The following is a 17,039-nucleotide window of genomic DNA, read 5'->3' on the forward strand; positions in this document are numbered from 1 at the left end:
GAACTCCATAAACAGTGTAAATGTAACTTACTGATCGAGATGTGCATAAGGAAATAAAGAGCCTACCAGAATCTTCCTCCATTGAGACAGAGGTTGTGGATGTCAACTGTGGTGGATCATTAGGTATGGATGCACGGACATTGGTCACTACAAAGAGTGTTTCATGACTGAAGAAAGTGTCACTTGGGGTACCGCTTGTTGATTCAGTCGCCCTGGTATTGCAAACCTGAAAAAAGTAAACAAATAGTGAAACCGGCACTGAAGTTCACCTGGGTGTGGGGCGGTGGGGTAGCCTAGTGGTTAAAGCATTTGCTTGTCATGCCGAAGACCCGGGTTCCATTCCCTACATGGGTACAATGTGTGAAGTCTATTTCTGGTATCCCCCGCCGTGAGATTACTAGAATGTTGATAAATTCCGCGTTAAACAAAATCGCTCACTCACTCTTCTGGGTGTGTAACCAACAATTAAAATATCAGTAAAGACATAAACTTGAAAATGTTATTCAAAAACCCTACTGCAACAAATGACATGTGTCAACCAAGTCAGTGAACCTGTCCACCCGATCCTGTTAGTTGCCTCTTACGACAAGCATGGGTTGCTGAAAGCCAATTCTAACCCGGATCTGTACAGGTACAACAACAGTTACCTGGGTAGGGTTGGGTGACAGGTGCTTGGGAACCTGGGTAGCAGATATGGACTCATCCTAGCCCCAGAACACAGCACGCAATTGCGTTCAGTAACATGTGAGATCAGAACAATCGCTTAATCAGCAAGTAATGATTTACCTTGACTGTTATCTGGTTGGTGGTCGAACTGCGGACTTCAGTGTTCAACTCGAACCTGCATGTGGCGTTGCTTTGAAACCATTTCTGCTTGGCTAAAATGAAAACAAGGTAACATTATTGCAGAACACTTATTCAGAAATAATGAAAAACCAGCAGCTTCAGTCACACAGATTTAATAAGGATGTGAATGGGTGTTTAAAATATATCACTGCATGTTAACAGCAATCTGGGGGGACAATGTAATTTACTCATATTGTCATAGCATCCATCACAAAAGCCTAGTGGTTAAAGCATTTGCTTGTCACACCGAAGGCCTGTCTTGATTCTCCACATGGGTACAATGTGTGAAACTTATTTCTGGTGTTCCCCGCTGTGATATTGCTAAAAGCAGAGTAAAACTAACTCAGTCAATCAATTTAACAAAACAACCACAAAAAGCGAATCAGGATTATTAGAGTTCATTATTTTGAACCTGCCCTTGAGATGCTTTTTATTAACATGTTAGAGTTTTGGAATAGAGAACAAACAACAAACCTGGATCCCAGTGCAACAACATGGCGACATCATCCTGGTTGTCTGGGTTGAAGGGGAAGGTCACAGTGAGCGGACCAGGCATTGCAAGACCACCAACACTGGTGACAGAGAAGGAGATGTCGGTGTCACTGTAGTTGACTCTTCGTCTGAGAATCCGGTCCAGGAAGGCAGGGTCAGGCATCGATGTGGCAGGGTTGGTGATGTATGGAACGAACTCTGTCGATGCATCAGACTTGTATTCCTTTTCCAGATCCTGCTTTGTCAGCTGGGTTAAAACAATACTCTGTCCAGGCATCATCCCTGAAAACAAGCAAATGACATTTACTCAGACAGTGCTTGGGACAACTGGTAACCTGGCTAGTCTGATCATTTTTGCATATAAATCAAACAGTTAATGTTATCTTACTCATGGAAATCATAAAAACATGGGCAGTGGGGTACCCTTCTTGTTAAAGCGTTTGCTTGTCACGTCAAAGACCCGGGTTTGATTCCCCATATATGTACAATGTTTGAAGCCCATATTCGGTGTCCCCAATCATGATTGCTGGAACACTGCTAAAGAGCAGTGTAAAACCATACTCACTTACTCACTGCAACCAGAACTGGACTCTTGTGGATAAAGCGTTTGCTTGTCATGCCAAATACGTGGGTTCAATTCCCAACATATCTACAATGTTTGAAGCCCATTTCTGGTGTCCCCAGTCATGATTGCTGGAATAGTGCTAAAGAGCGGCATAAAGCCCAGCTCACTCATTACAACATCCTGAACTGAACTCTAGAGCTTGATCCAATCTCAGACCTTTCAACAAAGGTGCCTCTTAAAGATATAACCATGTGGAATCTACTCACCATCCGGTGTCTGAACAGTGATATCCCCTGTTGCCCGCTTCTTCCGGGTATTTCCAGATCCTCCAATAGAAGCCGTAACAGATGACCCATTTGTCGATGTCACCAACGTTGACTTGTCCGTCTCGACGACCGAGGATCCGAGGAGCTTCCTTGTGCACAACTCTGCCTCGTTACAAAGCTTCATGAAAATAAACATCTCCATACCCGGTGGCATAGTAAAGGCGCTGGCATCTGTGTAGTTCATGGTGTCATTATATTCGGGTCTGTATTCACTCAACTTTCTAATATTGATGTCGTCTATCTTCAAGAAACCGTCCTTGATAGTGACTGTCCCAGACATGTTGTAGCCCACCCACGTGCAGGGGAAGATGTCATCAATGGAGGCCTCAGAACTACCCACACAGAAATCTGTTCACAAAAGATTACAGTAAGACATAGAGATTAATGAAAACAATGTATTTTCTGGGTACTTGGGAGAATGATTAGTACTTTTCTCTGTTGTTTAATATCGCACTCAGTAATATTAAAGTTATTTGATAATAATCAATTATGGACCAGACGATCCAGTGACAGGTATTAAGAGCATCTATACCATCAGGGCACTCTTAGATGCTATCAACCATGTCGTCAAACCTGATCCATTCGATCTTCTCTTATGACCATCACAAACCCGTGAAGATCAGGGTTAGAATTGATCTTCAGTAATCCATGCTTGTCGTAAAAGGCGACTAACAGGATCAAGTTGATTTTTTGACACATGTCATCGTATCCCAATTGCGTAGATCGATGCTCATGCTGTTGATCACTGGATTGTTTGGTCCAGATTCTATTACTTACAGACCGCTGCCATATAGCTGGAATATTGCTGCGTTAAACCAATCGATCCATCAGTCATTACACGCTACGTTATATATGTATCTCATTATTAACACCACTCTACTTTTACAGCTACACATAGAGGTTGAGGATTGTCTGTGTCAGCAGCTCTAACTTCATTAGTAATCTGATAGCGTGGAATGGTATGACAGAAAAACAATGCTAAATACAAGACTGGACACAGTATCCGACTCACCATATCGCCTCACAGATTCATCCGGACTGACGGTCCATGACGCGCTGACAGAGTTCTGGTCCTGGGTTTTCAAAGAGTTGGGTGGCACGACTGTGTCACCCAGGGACTCAGCGCCCTCTATTGTCATGTTGACATCTTCAGCAGGTGGAGGCTCAAGAAGAACTGTCACACCTTCAGGGAACATAACATGATCATTGAAACACATTCTGAGGAGATTTTTGTGTTGTGTGAGACAGTATTAAGGACATTTAATCACCATTTGTCAATGTGATCTGGGACAACACATGAGATGAAGCTCATACATTTACCACTTTAGCCATGGTGCTAACAAGCCTAGAAACATTAACAAGGTGACCCTGGACTCAAACCCACAATCACAGAATTGTGGTATGCCAAGGTGCCACAACCTCGAATTCCTTCAGGCAGTAAGTGAGGGACTTAGTATGGTTTTATGCCTCTTTTAGCATTATTCCAGCTACACCATGGCAGGGAACACCAAGAAGAGTTTCATACATGTAACCAATGTTAGGAATGGATCTTAGGTCTTCTGTGTGATTAATGAACACTCTAACCACTAGGCTACCTCATGCCCCCCCTTAAAATACTGAACACTGGAACAACTCTACCCCCATTTAGTTTCTGACTTGGAATTTGACTGAATGGGCAGTGGGGTAGCCTAGTGGTAAAAATGTTGACTCATCATTGCTGAAGACCCAGGTTTGATTCCCACATGGGTGCAATGTCTTAAGCCCATTTCTGGTGTCCCTTTTGTGATATTGATGAAATATTGCTACAAAAGCAGTGCAAAACCCAACTCACTCACTCACTCAACTTAAGGTTTCTACTGAGATCAGGCCAGATACTGCAACCGTCAACCCAAAACCCACAAAGTACTGCAAAGTAGCCACCTGATTGTCATTAGACAGCTCTCATTATAAACATGGGTAACTTGGGTCTTATTCTGTTCCTAGTACCTGTGGTAATCTATGTCTATACACATCTACTGTACTAAAAAAGAAAATATTATTACCCCTTGTGTCTATGTAATTTGTCTTCAGTCCACCTCCGTTTGTACAGTTGATAGAGATGTAGTATGTTGTGTTATGTTCCAGGGTGAGACCACTCTTGATGGCACCAGGATTTTCCCCACTAGAGGTCGCTTCCATGATGTCAGTTCCGCCTGGTGTGGTTCCAATAGACCATTGGTAATCCTAGAAAAATACAGCAGAGGAACTGTGAATGAAGTATCCACTAAAAGACCCTCTACCATTTGTTTCAGGTGATTTCTTAAAGGTTCCATCTTTGAGAGACACTTTTCAAAGATGATACATTTTCTGATGACTGATCATTACAATTACATTTCTTGATTCTTAATGAAGTATCCACTAAAAGACCCTCTACCATTTGTTTCAGGTGATTTCTTAAAGGTTCCATCTTTGAGAGACACTTTTCAAAGATGATACATTTTCTGATGACTGATCATTACAATTACATTTCTTGATCCCCTACTTTAGGTGGAGAGTATGTGTTAATCTAACCATAAACATAAGAGATTTAATGCTACAAGTTTATTGCTCAAAGATAACTACTGTAAATGTTGGTCACAACACTCCATATGATAAACAAAGTACAATACCAGGTACAATACCAAGTACCATACCAGATACAATAGCAAGTACAAAACCAGGTGAAATACCAAGTACAATACCAGGTAAAATACCAAGTACAATCACCAAGTATCATACCAGGTAGAAAGTGCGGAATTATTCACATGTCCTGATTTTAACCCCATTACAATTATTTGGGGAAATATAATATAAAGTGAGGATCAGATGGGAAAAACTTACCACGACTTCACTCGTATTGTCACTACACTTCCACACAGCTTTGATTGTGTCATTTGACCCTTGGTACCTCACAGGGGTGAACTCGCCCTGAGATACGTCAAAGTATAAGAATACATCCTCCTCAAAGACCGGCGGCGTGGTGTCAACATAGAAACCATCCGATGAGGCAATGGCAGATGCCCCAGAACCTAACACTGCCTTCACTGCAACAAGAGGATGTCAGAATTCAAAGAAAGGGTATTTGGAAAAATAGACAGTACATAACTGCTAAAATATCCTTAGGCCAGACCAAATTTATTTCTTGTTTTACAGATTTTTGTTGTCAGAAAACCTTGAGGCAGGAGGAAAAAATAAATAAAACAAAAATCACCAGTCAGAGTAATATTCCTTATAAATGCTAAAAGTATTTTACTTCTGGCAAGTTATGGAGTGCATATGGGGCAAAAAACAATCTAAATACATTTTCTTGCACATTTACATTTTTAGCCAATAAAAATATTAAAATTATATTTTTTGAGCGGGGAAAATTAATTTTTATATTTTTTCTTATTTTTGAAAAAACACGACCGGCGGGCGGGTGCGTAAAACAAGAAATACAATTGGTCTGGCCTAAGCAAGACAAGAAACAGTTGTTATGCATATCAAAAATTAAAAAAAATCCATTGGGTCATGCAAAACTAGTCTTTCATAATAAGAGGGATGTGTGGATGGGTGGTGGCAACAAGACTGGGTGGTGTTGGGACAGTAGGATGGGGTCATATTTTACGGACAGCATTTCAGAACTAGGTAAAACTGACAACTCCTTGACAATTGAAGTACAATGCATCTCTTACCTGTTAGGTAGTGAATGACTGGTTTGAACTCATTATCAATAAGGGATGTTTCTGTGAGAGTGAGGTTGGTGAGGGAGATGATCACTTGGCTGGTGGTGGAGCTGTCACAGACGTTGTCACAGGTGTACACGTCACATGGCTTCAGACATGGGATGCAGGGAGTGTGTACCTAAATTCATGAAATATCATGCAATATGCAAGAGATAAGACAAATGGATCATTCTTATTGAGTAAACTACTGTTATCATGAACTCAAAGGGACCACTAAGTTTAGTTCAAATAACCAGAGTTTGTTACACCCATTTCCACTTAAACATACAGCAAGCAGTCTGAACAAAAGAAAGTTTGTATAAAAATTGTACTTTATTTAACAGCACAAAGTGTATTTTCAAGATGTCTACAATGACAATTATTTAGTTGACCCTTTGCTACAATGCAACATTATGAGGTGTAGTGTTTTGCTTGTTGATTACATCTGCACTCAGCAATATTCCAGCTATATGACATCAGTCTGTGAATAATGAAGTCTGGACCAGACAATCAGGTGATGAACAGCATGATAATCGATCTGCTCAGTTGGTAGTGACCTCATTAATGATGGAGATGTCATAGCATGCACGTTTGATATAAAACATGTTTAACATGCTCAAGCTATAATATTCAATTAAGGGATCAGATAGAAATCAACATAATCCCTACATATTGTTTATTCATAATAATCAGCTGGTGGAGGGGTAGCCTTGTGGTTAAAGCTGTACTTGCTCATTTCTGCGGTTTCCTGCTATGATATTGCTGTAATATTGCTAAAAGTGGTGTAAAAACTAAACTCACTCACACACTCATAATAATAATAATAATAATAACCCATATTAATTAACAATCAGGGCTTAAAAGTTTGTGTTACAACGTATTTCAAATCTTACCGGTTGAAAGTCCACCATGTTTGATAACCCAGTGGCAGATCCTATAGCAGCCTCATATCGAATGATGGCATTATTGCCTCCCTTGAAAGGGTCACCATAGCGACACAGCTTGTTTTTCTCCGGCGGCATGACGAGATCTCGGAAAGAAGCCTCTGTGCTCCACACTTTAATCTTTCCCTCCGCATCTCTGCCGGTTTCGGGAAGGTAATTCTTGTGGTTCCATACGCCCATGTAGAGTTTAGTTTGGGGGGAAAGATGGGGGATGCCACATTGTTCCGATATTAACTCCCCATCCATGTGGACTGTCATGCACCATGTAAGCTGTTGAATATAGATACAGTAGTGAGTCAGTTTTTATGTAAATACTCTCTGTGGTTGTTACAGCCAGGTTGCCATTGTACCAAACAATCTTTGTGCAATGACTTTCGGATGTCAAGTGTATGGGATTTAGGATCACGTTAACACTAAGTACACTTTGTGCAATGGTGCCCTGACATGGAAGGTAAGTCTAAACCTTACTACGTATGTGGTGAAACTGGTCCAAAAGTGTTTGTTTGTTAATTACCACCGCAATATTCCAGCTAAACGGTGGCGGTCGGTAAATAATTGAGTCATAATCAACAGCGTGAGCATTGATCTATGCAATTGGGATACAATGCCATGTGTCAACCATGTCGGCGAGCATGTCCACCCGACCCAATAGTCGCCTCTTACGACAAGCATGGGTAACTGAAGATCAATTCTAACACGGATTTTCACGGGTCCTGGTACAGAGGCTGACAAATCGTGATCATGATGGAGGAGAATATGAGACAGATTCAAGATCAGGAACAATGATTTCTTCTACATCCAGGTGAAAGCCTTTCTGTCACTCAGTCAACATGGCATGGCATGTCAGCTTAAAGCTTCACGAGTGAGGAAGCCCAAAGTGATGCAGTCTCAGCTTTGGTGAAACTCAAATGCACAGGTATGGTTCTGACAAACCAACTATCATAACCAAAGCAAATCTGGTATCTGAACCAATCGATCCAATTCTTAAATTATCTAACCATTTAAACTTGGCAACACAATTGATGCAGAGGTACTCTGAAAGAGGTAGAAGGAGTTCTTTATATATTTTTTTAAAGTTTCAGATCTGTCAATTTGTCTGTATTATTTTCTAAAAATCTGAGTGGCACTGCGGAACAAACCTTCCCAACTGTGACTGCTCAATGGTCAGTGCCAACTGAGTCCCGCAATCAACTTTATTGTGAGTGAAGAATTGACAAAGCTTACCTCAGAGTCCCGAGCTTCTGGTCTCTGTATGAAGAAGTTGATGCTGTAGGCATGGTATGAGGCCGATGGGTCTATATTGAGATCTCGCACATCCACCATTGGTATATTCAAAAGATCAGCATAGCTGCACCATGCAACTAGTCTTCCTGGTTTATCTCCACCTTTGGGGACAGAACAGAGAATAAAACACTGAAGACGCATCACATTTATATCAATCACACACACACTGAAGATACTGATTTCTTCTCTGAGTTTTTGTTGTTTGATGTAGGTTATAATTCACATTTATGTAAGCTTAATGTTCTTGTAAATATCATTCTTACATAATGGTATCACTTTCAGTTCAATTTGAAGGAGGCAGGTGACTTTTAAGATAGCATGTTTGATATATCGATTGAACATTGGGAACATCATGTCCTCATCAACACATGAATTGGTTGTTTGATTTTTAACATCACACTCAGCAATTTTCCAGCAGCCTGTAAACAATTGAGCCTGAACCATACAAACCACTGATTGATTTTATGTGCAAACCCCCAAGCTATTTGGGGAATAATGCCACATTGAGTCTGGACCAGACAATCTACTGATCAACGACCCGTGAAGATCCGGGGTAGAATAGGTCTTCAGCAACCCATGCTTGCCACAAAAGGCGACTATGCTTGTCATAAGAGGCGACTAACAGGATCGGGTGGTCAGGCTCGCTGACTTGGTTGACACATCATTCGTTCCCAATTGCGCAGATCGATGCTCATGCTGTTGATCACTGGATTGTCTGGTCCAGACTCGATTATTTACAGACCGCCGCCATATAGCTGGAATATTGCTGAATGCGGCGTAAAACTAAACTCACTCACTCACTCTACTGATCAACAGTATGAGTAACGATCTACACAACTGAAACATCGAAACAAGTATCAAAAAGTCTCACTCACAAAATAAGAGATGTTGTTATCCATAATGTTTGTCAATATTGTTATTGACTCACCAGCAAATATCTGAAGCCCACAGGAACTTCTTGGCTCCCTCTTTATTTGAGCTACTTCAGCGCCATCTGTGATGGAGTCTGTCTTCCTTAAGGCTTCCTTCTCCTCCTTCGTCAACTTGACCACTTCATACTCTACAGCAGGGTCGTCACCAACGATGGATCGTTTTGACAGGCTCCTGTTGATTTCTTTCACTTTTTTGTACACGGTACAGTTGCACTTGCAGCTCTGGTTGAGAAAAACAGACATATGATAATCAATTAATATTCCTTAAAAAAACATTATAAGATAAGATAAACCAAACAACTTGACACCCTTTAAAGTTAAGACTGATCAACAATAACACAATGTTGGTGGTGTATTTGGAGCAGATAATGGCCAGTGATGTTTGTAAGGCAACATTTTATTCACAACTGATCCAATGTAGATTAGTGAAAGGACCAAAATTCTAACTGGATCTTCAAAGGAGGTGGGGTAGCCTAGTGGTTAAGGCATTTGCTCATCACTCTGAAGACCTGGGTTCGATTCCCCACATGGTGGGTTCTGATGGCGATAACACGCAGTTCTCCTACTTTCTAATTCCATAAATTGGACTACCCTTCACTACCCAAATTTTACAACTTAAGTTTGAATGATTCCATTCCAACTACTGCTCTTGTTATCACGAAGTTGTCTTACAGTTGGAATTGGGTCGACAAAGCAGCAGGCGCAGTTGCTGTCCTCCCATGGTGGCACAGGGGTGTAGTCGTAGTCAATGATGTAGTCTTCAGGCCCGTCCCAGAACAGAACGCTGGTCACAACCTTGCCGTCACCTTTTGCCGACTTGATAGAAAACTGCAAGAAATGTCACTTTCGTTATTATCACATCCCTCACAGATATAAACTTATTATATGCAGGTACTGTGTAGGAAACTCTCAGTGAAGGAGCAAAGGCATTTGTTTCCACTGTATTTTTATCCAACACATTAAAATCTTGAAACACCCCACCATTGCTATTATTTAACAGGAAGGCACCAGTGGCGTAGTATGGAAGGCATCGCCATTCTGCGAACAGAGGTGCACCCTGTTAGTGTTGAAGAATTCTACAACCTACAATCTGCATCACCATGAATTTTCCTATGATGTTAGCTTCAACATTTCAACATGTACATTAATCTTAACAAGACGTATCTAAAATAAAGGCTGAAAAATTGTACCATCTGAATATCAGAAACTGAATTGAGTTATGCACCTCATACTCTCCTCCATTGACGAGGTCAGCATCTCTAAAGTAGGTTCCAGACATCATGGCATCTTTCTTGGTGTCTCTGGTAAGTTTAATGTCCATGGAGTCGCCACTGGTAGTGCGTTGGACATAGGCAGCGCTGTAGGTTAAGCTCAAACTGGTGTTATGGCTGTCGAAGTTCCGGTTCGATTCGAAGAATTTCCATCCTGCATCATTGAATTTGATTGGTCGGACTGGACAGGCAGACGTGTCAGGCACTGGATGGTGCAGGAATGTTCCTGGAAAACAGTTAATGTAGGTTCAAGTACTGCTGATTTGTTTCAACGATGCATTAATACAGTCTTCATGAGTCAAGAAGAGAGCTGAGTGTAATCTGGAGATCAAGTTTGCCAGCATTCACATCATGGAGGTTCGTGAGAAAATAGTTCATGTTGTTCTCCTCTATTTTCCATTTCAAATGCTATGAACTGGACTAAATTCTTGAGAACAACTGGTATTATGGTATTATTGTTGACCCAGTGTAATATTGCAACTTGATAGTGACGTCTTCTGTGATTGTATGTGTATTGTTCTTTAATGCTGCACTCAGCAATATTCCAGCTATGAAAGTGGCCGTTCAGTATTTATGGCTAGTGGGGGTGATGATGATTTTGAGGGGTTCACCCATTTTGTTCATGGGAGGTGGGTGGGGGGGAAGGGTTCATCAATTTTGTACACATGCACTGGGTGTGTGTGTGTGTGTGTGTGTATGGTGTTTCAGCAATTTTGTACTTTTAAATATTAGAAAATTATGCATATGGGGGTGTGGGGGTGTGTGTGACTTACTTTGTACATACATTTTAGGGGGGTCATTCACATTGTACATGCTTCTCTATAAAAATCATCATCGCCCCCACTAGCCATAAATTATGAACGGTCCCTAATAGTCTGCACCTAAAAATCTAGTGATTGGTATTGTATAGGTTACTGGGTTCTATTCCAACATGGAATCACCATGATAGGGCTGAGCTAGGATGGTGCATAAATGGCTCAAGCTTTAAGTGGAGAAATATTTTGGGCCTGATGATATGCATGCTCAGCTCACTGTCCCTGTTATTTTCAAAACTGATTTTAACATATTTTTTAAAATATAAACACCACTTCTCTGTTAAAACCATCCTGCTCGATCTTATGTATGGTGACATAAAACATACATTCTTTTACCTTGATGTGTATTCAACTGACCTTTAACCTCACTAGAAGTTCCGATCCAGCTGATATCCTTTGTGAAGTCCACTCCATCCACGATTCTCCCTGGGGTGGGGGCGGAGTTGTCGTACAGAGCTGGAGGGGAGTCAGTTATACTCCTCAGTCCTGCGTTGTTCTCAGTCATCAGTCGGACTATGTATGGGGTGTCCCTCTGTTTAACAAACAACAGAAGGCAGGCTACAGGACAGAAATATAATACCTAACATGAGTACTATTCCATTCTTGTAAATAAAAATTGTTATGGTGATGTGATGTGATGGTGATCATGGTGTGGATGATTTTCCATTCATTGGACATAATGGGGCAAGGTTGACTGATTATGTAACATGCACTCCAGAGCACTTTCAATACTGTGAGTGAGTGAGTGAGTTAGGTTTTGCACCACTTTTAGCAATAATCCAGCAACATCACGTTCGGGGCACCAGAAATAAACTTTGCAAATATTTGCACCCATGAAGGGAATCAACCCTGATCTTCATTGTGATGAGTGAACACTTTAACCTCTTGGCTACCCCACCACCCCTGCGCTGCAGAAATGTCATGGTCATAATCATGTAAGTGAGTGAGTGAGTCTGGTTTTATGCCGCATTTAGCAATATTCCAGCAACATCACGGCAGGGATACCAGAAATGGGCTTCAGAAATTGTACCCATGAAGGAAATCGAGTCCGGGTCTTCATCGTGATGCATGAACACTTTAACCACAAGGCTACCCCACCGCCCCCATAATCATGTAAGAATCACCACTGACCTCCATGTTGATATCTATGAATTTGTAGGAGTTGTACTCTGCTTCTATCTCAATGCTTGGCACCACCACCTCCTCCACTGCGCCATCTTGACAGGTCGCACGCCTCAGCAAGGACACGTGGTAGCATCGCAGCCCAGACTCCTCATCTCTGTAGTCCTTCCAGTGGGCTTGGAGACTTCGGCTGCTGGCGGCGTAACTGGCCACCTAAAATACAAGTGAGTGAGTGAGTTCGCTGCTTTTAGCAATATTCATGCAATATCAAGTTGAACAATTGAAAAGAAACCATTTTGATGGAGGTCATAGGTTATAAAGCAAAATATAATTTTTATGATAAAATTGATATTGTATACTTATCCTGACTCATGATTTGAAGGGAGATAGCATATAGCATGAGTCAGGATAAGAAAACATGTTTCAGTTGAAACACGTGAAATAACAAACTTAACTCAATTCCATGTATCACCGTCTAATATAACATACTGTAGTTAAAATAATCAGTTCTTGAGAATAATATCTTGATGTTTACCAATTATATAACTTTACTTAGCAATCCTGCTTACCAGATCATAGTAGGGCCCTGTTCTGATCTTGCCTTGTGTTGGTGGTGTGATGTCCACCCTGAATCTGTGGTACGTCATGTTGCACTCACCGGCCTTGTCAGCACCTGGAGCGCATTTCAGTTATTCCATACAAGGATTGCAGAAATATAAATGTCAATTACACAAAAATATTGAAGCACGTTTGATGCAGCAGTCGTTTTTAAAGTGTGGGTTTAAAAAAATAATTGTAGAAAAAAATGGAACAATATTTTACACAAGTGAGACTTACCAATGACCCATGCGTAATATTCGCCATTCTGTGCCAGAGTCAAATTGTCAAATTTCTTGTAGGTATCCGTGCCCACATTCTGGATGTCGATAACATTAAACAAAGACGACCTTGTCTCATCAGTCATAGATCCGCGCTCCGTCTGCAACAAATCACAAAAGTTATCATAACAAATTGTTCTATATGAAAATGAAATATTACATATTGAGTTCCTTTAGTTGTTGACTTATGTGAAGTGAGTGAGTGAGTAAGTTGTGTCCAATGCTGCTTTGAACATTATTCCAATTATATCACAAGTCAGCCTGATGTGTGAAGAAAGCCCCAGGTGATGTGTTACACATTTACCATGGCCACTTGTGAAAACCATGATTTTGGTGCCAACAAACCTGGAATAATGATAATAATAATAATAGTGTATATCAATAATGTCCACATATCCACATTCGTAAGCATGCTCTTGGCACTGACACATTATTACCCCCGATAACCCAAGCTGCCTGTGAGGCTCTAGAAGGTTATGGTCACATGACTTATCCCACCAGGTACCCATTTTCTGCTGGGTGAACAGAGGCAATTTTGAACAAACTCACAAGCCTAAGGTGAGACCACATGTACATTGCATCACATGTGCTTCATTGTAGGGAGGACTGAAGTCCAGGAAACCCTCAGGAGTCAAGCTGCCAAACACGGTCACCCATTGAAGGACTCTCAGCGCCTAACGTTGCTTAACTTCAACTGACTTGTGACCTGGGGCGCGTTGTTCAGCAAAAGTTTGCAAGCTTCGCTGCGCTACGCTGCCTGCTTTCCCGTGCAACGAACTGCTGTGTGAGCGCTTCATTCAATATGGCGTCGTCCAATATAAACACATCACCGATACTAACCACACTTTTGGCACACGAAGCTGCAGAAGATATTCCATGCAATGATTTTGAATTATATGCTCAACATTAAAAACTTGTCCCTATTGGTCACAGAAGAGCAGACAAGTTTTCTCTGTTACCTTGCAGAATGACATGCCGTGACGCCATTTTGAATGTCGCTCGCTTACGCAGTGAAGCACCTCTCTCAGTCGCTGCACGCCGAAGCGCTGCGGCGCTGCGATGTATGCAGCGAGGCGTTGTTCAGCCAATAGAAGCGCAGCGCTGCACAGCGTATCGGCTAAACAACGCGTCCCTGAGCTCTACCAGGTGAATCATGGTGAATCAAACCAACAATCATTGGTTGCAAATGTGCCCAAGGGAGGCAACTCTGCACCTCATATTGAGGCACCTAAGACTACTGGGCCCCCTGTGTCCCAGCTAAAGATTTGAACAAAATTTGCCGAGAAACATACAATGCAAAGTTCAGTTCCCTTAGTGACTGAGTGAATGTTATCAAATCACAAATCAACACTGTTCAGTATGCCTCTAGATTAGAAATCAACCCTAGACCAGAGGCCATATAATAGAGGGACCCCAACAGTTCATCATTAACCATCATCACCATCTTATATGATCTCTGCCTAGAACAAGAACAGATCAGAGATCCAAGCTGATTTACATCAGTTAGTTCTTTTCACACCCAAAGGGAGTTGGGGAACTTACTCTTCCTATCGGACTGTTAACAGGATTAGCTGGTAAAACTAGATGCACCAAAAAGGTGCCTAAGCTTATAATTGACACTGTGATTTTTGCACTCAGGATGCTAATTTGATTGAGTGTATAATTATTGTTATCATTATATGTTACAGATGTTCAGTTATTACAATAGTTAACCTCTCATGTCAAGGCCAATAACCTCTTTTGAGGAGTACATACGATGCTGAATATATACTACTCACACTTTGCTAAGGATCAAATCAGGAATTCAACAGAAAACTATGATGTGGGGTCAAGTTTATTTAAATATCTAAGCTTATTGTAAGCATGGATCCTTGGTTTCAGTATGTCACTGCATCTTTTGGATCCCATACCTGCTATTGACAGGTGTTGTGTACTTGTCAATGACTCATTCCATGATTTGCAAAATGGTTGATTGGTGCCAAGAAAACCATTTTTAAGGTTACTCATGTATCAAGTGCATAAGGTTAGATTAAAGTGGCTGTTTGCTTATAGACGGGTTACCATATTATTATTTATCCAGTTTTAAATGGATACAATTTCAAATTCTAAATCAATGTTTAAGTAAATTTGGGAATTTTTGTGATCCTTAGCAAAGTGTCAGTAGTATAAATACATAAATTATCAGAAATTTCGAACTTTGACGACATTGCAAACCGAGAGATTTATTGTGATTGAATGGTGATTTCTTACACTATTGTTTTACTAAATACATGTGACAGTCACTATCAGATAGATTTATCGTGATTGAACGGTGATTTCTCACACGATTGTTTTACTAAATACATGTGCCAGAGCCACTATCAGATAGATTTATTGTGATTGAACGGTGATTTCTCACACGATTGTTTTACTAAATACATGTGACAGAGCTGCTATCACCACTCACAAATTGTCCACACTTGTATTCCATGGCGTTGGTGTGGTTGGACAAAGCCACGTAGTACATCATCATTCCGATCTTGGATTCGAACCCGTCCCATGGTATCTCCAGCATTGTGTTGATATTAACATAGTTCTTCATTTCTATAGTCCCAGCTGAAGAAGAAACAAGGAAACAGCTGTCAGTCAAGTCAATACTATCACATCTGGATGCCCCCGTCTCACAACACATGTGTTAGTGAGCGAGTTGGTTTACAATGTGTGAAGCCCATTTCTGGTGTCCCCCGCCGTGATGTTGCTGGAATATTGCTAAAAGCGTCGTAAAAACAAACTCAGTCAGTCAGTCAGTGGTTTACTCTGACCCAGTATCTTGGTTGGTTTGGTTGGGTTGTTGTTTAACATCGCACTCAGCATTATTTCAGCTATATGACTGTAAATGATCTGCGTAAGAATTGATCTTCGGTAACCCATGCTTGTCAGAAGAGGAGACTACCAGATTGGGTAGGCTCACTGACTTGGTTGACACATGCCATCATATCCCAATTGCATAGATCAATGCTCATGCTGTTGATCACTTGATTGTCTTGTCCAGACTGGATTATTTACAGACCTCTGCCATATAGCTTGAATATTGCAGAGTGCGGCGTAAAACTAAACTCACTGTTATTTCACATCAAAGCTACCACTACTTACCTGTAACTCCTCCATCGAACCCAACTGAGAAGCCATTAGAAGTGACCTCTGCCTTTGACCCAGAACTACTGTGTGCTCGGACAGTGAAGTAATAGAAGGCAGTCACTGGAGTAAGGTCAAGATCAAAGAAGGTCACAGTCTTGTTGAGTCCCACGTTTGTAAAGGGCACAATGTTGTCACGTGTTTTGGGGAAGCGGCGGTCGGTTCCTACCGCAACCTCATAGTAAACCACTTCCTGGCTTGATGACTTTCCTGCACTGCCCTGAGGAACTACATTGTCTGAAACATAGCACGACAGCAAACAATGAGCACAACATGGTTGTACAAAGGGTATTGTTGGGGTTGTTTAGCATACCATAACACAACATATTCCATGCTCACATACACCACACATTTGATGATACTCAATTTTACACTAAAAAACTAATTGACAGTTAAACATAAGTAATATTCCACATTTCAAGGGATATCATTGTATCCCAATTGCATACATCAATGCTCATTGCTGGATTGTCTAGTCCAGACTCAAAAATTTACAGACTGCCACCATATATAGAATATATAGATATATACTCTGTTTGTCCAAAACTGGTTGTTTTTTTCTCAAAATCTACTTTACATAAGCCATTACTCTGAACTGATGCGCCTGGCTAATTGTGACAAATGGTGTCTATTCCTGCTTTAATTGTGATGTTTACAGCTTATTAACC

At 41.1% G+C, this 17,039-nt stretch overlaps 1 protein-coding gene across 1 annotated transcript in view; it reads right to left on the reverse strand.

The window, feature by feature from the left end:
* The window catches only part of LOC124265896, a 124,597-nt gene that overhangs the window by 11,193 nt on the left and 96,365 nt on the right, over positions 1-17,039 (reverse strand). The window contains 19 exon segments of the mRNA XM_046700748.1: positions 67-226; positions 787-878; positions 1,321-1,620; positions 2,170-2,577; positions 3,242-3,415; positions 4,275-4,452; positions 5,089-5,291; positions 5,922-6,090; positions 6,845-7,165; positions 8,120-8,280; positions 9,108-9,333; positions 9,784-9,939; positions 10,337-10,608; positions 11,555-11,729; positions 12,329-12,532; positions 12,889-12,992; positions 13,157-13,298; positions 15,644-15,792; positions 16,330-16,608. Coding sequence (XP_046556704.1) covers positions 67-226; positions 787-878; positions 1,321-1,620; positions 2,170-2,577; positions 3,242-3,415; positions 4,275-4,452; positions 5,089-5,291; positions 5,922-6,090; positions 6,845-7,165; positions 8,120-8,280; positions 9,108-9,333; positions 9,784-9,939; positions 10,337-10,608; positions 11,555-11,729; positions 12,329-12,532; positions 12,889-12,992; positions 13,157-13,298; positions 15,644-15,792; positions 16,330-16,608 — 3,873 coding nt within the window.

The sequence above is a fragment of the Haliotis rubra genome, unplaced genomic scaffold, assembly GCF_003918875.1.
Source record: "Haliotis rubra isolate DU_JTF1 unplaced genomic scaffold, ASM391887v1 Scf122, whole genome shotgun sequence".
NCBI lineage: Eukaryota > Metazoa > Mollusca > Gastropoda > Lepetellida > Haliotidae > Haliotis > Haliotis rubra.